The sequence below is a fragment of the Salvelinus sp. IW2-2015 genome, unplaced genomic scaffold, assembly GCF_002910315.2.
Source record: "Salvelinus sp. IW2-2015 unplaced genomic scaffold, ASM291031v2 Un_scaffold1741, whole genome shotgun sequence".
Lineage (NCBI taxonomy): Eukaryota > Metazoa > Chordata > Actinopteri > Salmoniformes > Salmonidae > Salvelinus > Salvelinus sp. IW2-2015.
In genome coordinates, this window is record NW_019943125.1 from 180,447 (window position 1) to 189,070 (window position 8,624).

General features: G+C 45.2%; 1 protein-coding gene across 1 annotated transcript in view; it reads right to left on the reverse strand.

The window, feature by feature from the left end:
- The window catches only part of LOC112071848 (potassium/sodium hyperpolarization-activated cyclic nucleotide-gated channel 4-like), an 18,178-nt gene extending 10,436 nt beyond the window's left edge, over nt 1-7,742 (reverse strand). Inside the window, exon 1 of the mRNA XM_024139274.2 lies at nt 7,701-7,742. Coding sequence (XP_023995042.2) covers nt 7,701-7,742 — 42 coding nt within the window. The remainder of the gene's footprint in view (nt 1-7,700) is intronic.
- Between the last annotated feature and the right edge of the window lie 882 nt (nt 7,743-8,624).

An 8,624-nucleotide genomic window follows, 5' to 3' on the forward strand; every position in this document is an offset into this window, starting at 1 on the left:
CGGCAGGTGTTTTGTGTTCTCCTCAATTACGAGTCATATTTAGGTAGGTTTGTGTCTCACCTGTTTTTGTTTGTGGGTGAATGGTCACTCTGTGTCTGTGTGATGGTTTGCACCCATACGGGACTGTTTACGGGTTTGTTCATTTCATGTAGGTCTGTCCTGTTCATGTGTTCGTTGCTTCACGTTGGTATTTGTTAGAGTTCGTCTGTTCAGTGTCTGTCCTCCTTTCGGGTTTGGTTATTTTGTATATTATTCAAGTTAGTTCGTTTTCGTGTTTTGTTCGTTTTGTCTTGTTAATAAAATCATCATGTCATTTAACGCGCTGCCACTGGTTCAATCCCTGCTCTCGCTCTCGGATGAAGAGGAGGAGGACGCCGTTACACCATGTTGGTGGGGAATTCTGTCACGAATCGTGTGGAGGAGAGACGGACCAAAACGCGCATGTGGAAATAAGCCATCTTCTTTTTAATTATAACGAGAAGATGAACATGAAAACGAACACTTATACAAACTATACAAAAACAACAACCGACGGTGAAGGCTACAAACGCAACCGTGCCACACAAACTACTTACGTTTCAACATAGACAATTCCCCACAAACAGATTAAAGCCTATGGTTGCCTAAATATGGTCCAAATCAGAGACAACATAACAAGCTGTCTCTAATTGAGCAATTTCAGGCACCATTGACTTTCCTAGATACCTACACTACCATCCCGACAAGTAGACTCTATATCTAACATAAACCAACTACTTGCTAATAAACTCCCTAAACCTTTACAAAACCTAGACACTACAAAAACACATACATTCCATGTCACCCCTGACCGTAACTAAATATTAGGAAAACATAAGAATATAGGCCAGGGCGTGGACAAGTCTTCGTTGGATTACTGAATCATGGCCCAGCGTGTTTTTGCAGGCAGAGGTGACAAGACTACGCAATGCTGAAAGAAAACAGCGGAGATATCTTTCTGGACCAATGCATACATGACTGTATAGCAGGCCAAGAGTAGAATACACCCAATACAAACATACATACTGTACAGGCCAAGATAGAATACACCCAACTACAAACATAACATCTGTAATAAGGCCAAGAGTAGATACGCCGCCAGGTAGTACATAACGATAGCCATACGTATACAGGCCAAGAGTAAGTATAACCCAAGTACAAAGCATAGCTATGTAACTGTCGTAATAGCAATGGGCCAAGTAGTAGTATGCAGCATTACAAACATACGATACATGGTACTGAGGCAAGGAGTTATGATTACACGCCAGGATCAGCAAACATACATTACTGGTATTGTATGCAGGTCCAGGAGTAGAGTAGCAGGTCCTGCTAATACAACATACATACTGTAACAGGCAGAGTAGATACACATACAAAAATACAATTCAACCATTAACCATTGAAACATTATGTACTTCATTCCTGCTGTTATTATTGAACTGTTTGCCGCAAAGAATTAACGATTCTCGGAAGATTTTCTCTCTGCTAGAGAGAGAGAGAGGGGGAGAGAAGGGGGAAGAGAGAGAAGCAGAGAGTGGGAGAGAGAGGAAGGGGAGAGAGGGGGGCGATAGAGAGTGGGAGGACGGGGAGAGAGAGGGAAGAGAGAGAAGCAGAGAGGGGGAGAGAGAGGGGGAGGGAGAGAGGGGGAAGAGAGAGAAGCAGAGAGTGGGAGAGAGAGAAGGAGAGAGAGGAGGGGCTGCGAGAGAGGGGGAAGAGGAAAGTAGTAGTTAGTGGGAGAGAGAGTAAGGAGAGACAGGAGGGAGAGAGAGGAAGGAAAGAGGGGAGAGGGGGACTAGAGAAAGCATGAGAGTGGGAAGAGAGAGGAAGAGAAGAGGGAGAGAGGGGATGATGAAGTAGAGAGCGGGGGGGTGAGAGAGGGGAAGAGAGGAGATAAAAAGAAGAAGAGAGAGAGGGGCTGGAAGAGAAGGGGGAAGAGAGAGACAGGGAGTGGGAGAGAGGAGAAGGAGAAGGAGAGGGAGGTGGGGATGAGAGGAGGGGGAAAGAGAGAAGCAGAGAGGTGGGAATGGAGAGAGGAAGGGAAAAAAAACAAAGGAAGGGAAAAGTAAGAATAAAAAAAAAAAAAGAGAGAGGGGGAGAGAAAGAAGCGAAGATGGAGAGAGAGAAGGATGAGTGAGAGGGAGAAGATGGCGGGAGACGTGGAGGGAAGTCAGTAGGAGTGGCTGAGAGAAGACGGAGTAAAGAGGATGAGAGAGGGGGGAGAGAAAGAGCAGAGAATGGGAGAGAGAAGAAGGAGAGTGAGATGGGAGAGAGGGTGAGAGTAGAGAAGCAGAGAGTGGGGCAGAGAGAAGGAGAAGAAGAGGGGGAGAGAGGGGGAGAGAGAACAGAGTGGGAGAGAGAGAAGGGAGTGAGAGAGGAGGGGAGAGAGAGAACCACAGAGAGTGGTGGGAGAGAGAATGGGAGATTTAGAGGTGGGAGAGAGTGGGGGGACGAGGAGATACGACTAAGGCTGAGAGATTAATACCCAATAATGAGAACATTTTGGTTTTTTTTCCCCACTCAACTGTTGCAGTTGTATGTGGAACATATTGTGGTAGCAGGCCAGTAAGCCAGCTTGACGTTCGAATCCGTCCCAGACGAGAATAATCTGGTGTGGAAAATTGCTGGCATTATGCCTAAGTATCATGCCTGCATTGGTGGCAATTAACAAGTTATAATTAGTCCCGTGCGTGGCGACTGCAGCTGACCTGTTTGCTTCCAGCCGCTCTCTCCTGTGCGTCAGGGGTTGGGTTCGTGTATAAAGCGACATTTCTCTTCTGTCTAAGTTAACGACAATAAGGAAATCTGATTTGTGTCCTCCTGTAAATCCCCTTCCACTTCTATCTCCCCACACTGTCCACAGCGAAGAACTGAGAGCAAAGCTAAGTACAGCAACATGATCTCGCTGGGGTCTAGGGTGAAGACTGGAGCAACTAGTACAGACATACATGTCCTCCTGGGGGTCTAGGGGTGAAAGACTGAGAGCAAAGTAGTAACAACAAATGTCTCCTGGTGGGTCTCCGGGTGAAGACTGAGGAGGCAAAGTAGTACAGACAACATGTTCCTGGTGGTCTATCTGGTGAAGATGTGAACAAACTAGTACAGACAACAATGTCTCCTCGGTGTGCGTCAGGGGTGAAGACAAACTAGTACAGACAACTGTTCTCCTAGGGGTCTAGGGGTGAATTAGCAAAACTAGTAAGACACATGTCTCCTGGTGGTCTAGGGGTGCTGTTGGAGCGTCTTGTCACGTATCTCCACAGAATGAACGGTGTAGCAAGGTGGAGGCTCAGAGCTTGTTGTATTTCCCGTAAACTAGATGGATCATGTGCTTCCACAGATCTTACCAATCATTTAAGATTGCATAGCCACAGCTGTTCTGTTTTTTCCTCTGTGTGTGTGGTGTGTGTGCTGTGTGTGTGTGTTGCTGTGTGTGTGTGTGTGGTGTGTGGTGGTTGTGTGTTGTGTGTGTGTGTTGTGTGTGTGTGTGTGTGTTGTGTGGTGTGTGTGTGTGTGTGTGTGTGTGTGTGTGTGTGTGTGTGTGTGTGTCAGTATTACATAGTATTTGGCATAGAGCACCACAGTACAACATGCCCATTTTCCTTCCATCATTTAATTCAAAGGCTGAGATTGTTCCCTCTCTCTTACACTACCCCCTCCTCTCTCCTTCCCCTCCTTCCTCCTCTCCTCTCCTCCCCTTCCTGCTCCTCTCCTCCTCTCCACTATAGCCCTCCTCCTCTGCCTGTCCCGTCCTTCCCTCCCCTCCTTCCCCTCCCCTCCTCTCCTCTCCACACTCCTCCTGCTCCTCCCCTCCCCTCCTTCCCCTCCCCTCCTCCTCCTCCTCTCCTCCTCTCCTCTTTTCTCCTCCTTCTCCTCCTCATCTCCTCCTCCTGCCTCCTCTGATCTCCTATCCCCTCCTCCCCCTCCTCTGATCTCTCTCCTCCTCCCCCTACTCTCCTCCTTCTCCTCTGCCTCCTGCCTACATGGAAGGCAGCCACATACTGTTATGTCTTTGCTAATTTCTTTTGAGGGGTCCACTACTACACTAGCTGTGGTGCAGTATTAACATGTATTCTGGCATAGAGCACACAGTACAACATGCGCCATTTCTTACATCATTTCATTCCAAGGCTGAGATGTTTCCTCTCTTCCATACCTCCTCCTCATTCTCGCCCTCCTCCTCTCTTCTCTTCTCCTCCTCCTCTTCATTTCTTCCCTCCTCTCCTTCCCCCTCCTCTCATCACCCCTCCTCCCCCGGATCTCTCTCCTCCTCTCCTGTTCTCCTTCTCCAATTCTCCCCTCCTCCTCTCATCCACCCCCTCTCCCCCTCCTCTGATCTGTGGTGGGTGTGTGTTGTGTATGTTAGTGTGTGTGGGGTGTGTGGTGTTAATGTAGTGTGTTCGTGTGTGTGGTGTTATGTTAGTGTGTTCAGTGTGTGTTGTGGTGTATGTAGTGTGTTGTGTGTGTGGTGTATGTAGTGTTGGTTTAGTGTGTGTGGTGTATGTAGTGTGTTAGTGTGTGTGGTGGTAATGTAGTGTGTAGTGTGTTGTGTGGTGTTAATGTAGTGTGTTAGTGTGTGTTTGGTGTGTGTTAGGGTGTGTATGTCGTGTTTGTGTGTGGGGTTAATGTATGTTAGTGTGTGTTAGTGTGTGTATGTGTGTTAGTGTGTGGTGTGTGTTAGTGTTTTTTAGTGTGTGTTAGTGTTGTGTGTGGTGTGTGTAGTGTGTGTTAGTGTGTGTAGTGTGTTAATGTACATAGTGTGTGTAGTGTGTTAGATGTATTTTAGTGTGTGGTAGTGTGTGTTAGTGTGTGTAGTGTGTTAAGGTACATTAGTGTGGTAGTGTGTTAATGTATTTAGTGTGTGTAGTGTTGTGTAGTCGTGTGTAAGTGTGTGTAAGTGTGTTTTAATGTACATTGTGTGTTAATGTATTTAGTTGTGTGTAGTGTGTTGTATGTGTTGTAGTGGTGTGTCAGTGGTTGTTAATGTACATTAGTGTGTGTTGTGTTTGTTAATGTATGTTAGTGTGTGTGTGGGTGTGTTGTAGTGTGTGTTTAGTGTGTGTAGTGTGTGGTAGTGTGTTAATGTAACGATAGTGTGGTGTAGGTGTGTTAATGCTATTTTAGTGTGGTGTAGGTGTGTGTAGTGTGTGTAGTGTGTTAGAGATGTACGTTATGTGTGTTTTCGTGTGTGTAGTGTGTTAAATGTAATTAGTGTGTGTAGTGTGTTAATCGCGTATTTTAGGTGTGTGAGTGTGTGTAGATGTGGGTAGTGTGATTTAAGTACATTAGGTGTGTGTAATGTGTTTAATGCTATGTTTGGTGGTGTTAGTGTGCTCGTAGTGGTGTTAATATATGTTGGTGTGTGTTAGTGGTGTAGTGTGTTAATAATGTTTGTGTGTGTTAGTGTGTGTGGTGTGTTATGTAACGTTGGTGTGTTAGTGTGTGGTGTGTTAATGTATGTTAGGTGTGGTTAGTGGGTGTGTAGTGTGTTAATATATGTTTGGTGTGTTTACGCTTGGTGTGTTGTGTGTTTAACTGTACGTTGGTGTGTAGTGTGTGGTGTGGTTAATGTATGTTGGTGTGGTTAAGTGTGTGGTAGTGTGTGAATGTATGTTCGGTGTGTGTAGTGTGATGGAAATTGTATGTTGGTGTGTATGTGTGTGTGGTGTTAATCGTATGTTGGTTGTGTTGTATGTGTGTAGTGTGTTATGTATGTTGGTGTGTGGTGTGTGGATAACTTGTATGGTGGTGTGTTAGGTGTGTGGTGTGGTTATGTATGGTTGGTGTGTTAGTGGTGTGGTAGTGTGTTTAATGTATGTTGGTGTGTGTAGTGGTGATAATGTATGTTGGTGTGTTTAGTGTGTGTAGTGTGATAATGTATGTTGGTGTGTTAGTGTGTGTAGTGTGATAATGTATGTTTGGTGTGTTAGTGTTGTGTGGTGTGTTAATGTACGTTGGTGTGTGTAGTGTGATATGTATGTTGGTGTGGTTAGTGTGAATGTCATGTGATAATGATAGTTGGTGTGATTGTGTTGTGTGGTGGAATGTATGTTGGTGTTTAGTGTGATAATGATATGTTTGGTGTGTTAAAGTGGTGTGTTAGTGGATAATGTATTAGTTGTGTGTGTTTAGATGTGTGTAGTGTGGATAATGTATGTTAGTTGTGTTAGTGTGTGGTGTCGGCTTGTGCCAGAGATTTATAAGTAAGACTCCCATTTCAGACGCCAGCTGGACTGTTAGAAACCTGTTTACTTTCAGTTTTCGACTTCCCTGCTGTTCGTAGCACACTGTCTCATAACCACTTCATCCCACCAAGGTTTGACAACTAAAGAGAGAGCGAGAGAGAGATTTCTCTACTAGAGTCCTACAGATGTTGTTCGCAAGTGTGTAAGGAACATGGGATTTAGCCCTCTAATCTGTACGCGATCACTGTCGATAGGTGTAGAGTGTGGGTGGTGTGTGTCTTGTGCTTGGCGCGTGGCATGCGTGCATATGTGTGTGTGTGTGTGACTGCGTGATGGGATGTGTGTTGTGTGTGTGTGCTGTGCCTGCATGTGGTGTGTGCGTGTGTGTGTGCGTGTGTGTGCCTGCTGTGTGTGTGTGTGTGCGTGTGTGTGTGGTGTGTGTGTGTGTGTGTGTGTGTGGTGTGTGTGTGTGTGTGTGTGTGTGTGTGTGTGTGATGTGTGTGTGTGTGTGTGTGTGTGGGGTGGTGTGTGTGTGTTGTGTGCCTGCATCGCGTGCGTGTTGAGATGTGCTCAGTATTACATAGTAATTGGCGTAGAGCACAACAGAATAACAGGGAACTCCTGGGGATTAGGCCTGAGTGATGCTGCTGGCAGAGCAGGGAACACTCTGGTTGCATTTCTGGAGACTCCATGCTGCGTGAAATAGTTCCGACCACCTGAACTTCCTGTGAAGCCACCAGGAAACAACACTCATGATTGACGACAGGACGGTGGCACAGCATGCATCTACCAGTTACTGCTCACACACTCAGCCAAGGCTTGACTTGACCCCGAAAGTATCTCGCTGTGTTTACAAGTGGCAGCCCAATTCTGATATTTTGCCCAATTATGGGCAAAAGAGCTGATCTGATTGGTCAAAAGACAAATTAGTGAGAAAAAAAAAGTGAGAATTGGCTAAACACAGTCTATAGTGTTACTGTTGCTGTGAGTTGGCCAAACAACCTGTTTTAACACCAGAGATTAGATTGATTTGGCCAAACATCCTGTTTTAACACCAGAGATTAGATTGACTTGGCCAAACAACCTGTTTTATCACCAGAGATAAGATTGGCATGGCCAAACAACCTGCATTATCACCAGAGATTAGATTGATTTGGCCAAACATCCTGTTTTATCACCAGAGATTAGATTGATTTGGCCAAACATCCTGCATTATCACCAGAGATTAGTTATTTTTAATAAATCATGATTGAGGTAAGGTTCTAGGTTTCAATTCATCATGTTGAAATCCAGCTGTCTCTTCACCAACATATGAGATACACAAACATATCATGTCACTCCCACGACCATAATAATCCCACAACCATGTCTATCCCACTAACATGGCTATCCCACTACAATGTCAATCCCACTAACATGGCTATCCCACTAACATGTCAATCCCACTACAATGTCAATCCCACTACAATGTCAATCCCACTACCATGTCAATCCCAATACCTTGCCAATCCCACTACCATACCACACCAATCCCACTTCCATGCCAATTCCTCTACCATGACAATCCCACTGCCATTCAGAACCTAGCATTAGTGCTGGCTAATCTCAGGTTAATCCAGAACTAAAATCTGGCGTAATTTTGTTTTGATGCTTGATTACAATTGATGTTTATGTAAAAATCCACGAGAGATGAAGTGTTTGCCAAAAGCCGAGAAGCCCTTTACATATGTCACAGAGGAGAGAGGTTGGGCTGGGAGCTTCTGTCAGCCCTGCATGTCAGTGGACAGACCCTGTTAAGAAATAGCACAGAAACAGGGAGGATGGAGACAGATGACTCTTTGGCTCTCTGGCCTGTTGGTATGCGCTCCTGGCTCCACTTCCCCAGGAGAGAGAGCCTGTGCTGGGGCCTGGACACTGGCTCCTAGCCCGCCWGGCTGGCTAGCTGGTGGTTGGATAACTCCTCCATCCACCCCCCTCCCCCTTTCACCCAATACTCAGGCTCAGGAAGAAAAAAAAGAAGGAAGAAAAAAAAAGAAGAAAGAGATTTTCTCATGTTTTGAGAATTTGAATCTAAAATATGGCGCCAGGAATTTGTAAAAGCTACTGTATGTGTTCCCAATGCAACCTAATCAACTTTTATGTTTGCCTTTTTGTTCAGTCTAAAAGTACATTCTCTCCCAGGTGTGTCTGTAAATGTATACTCCTGAACTAATTTTAGGTTGTTAATACTTATTGAATCAAGACATTTCAGCTTTTCATTTGTAATTAAAAAACATAATTCCACTTTGACATGATGGTGTATTGTGTGTAGGCCAGTGACCACAACAAATCTAAATGTAATCCATTTTAAATTCAGGCTGTAACACAACAACATGTGGAAATAGATGGTAGATGCATGCTGTGTGTGTGTGTGTGTGTGTGTGT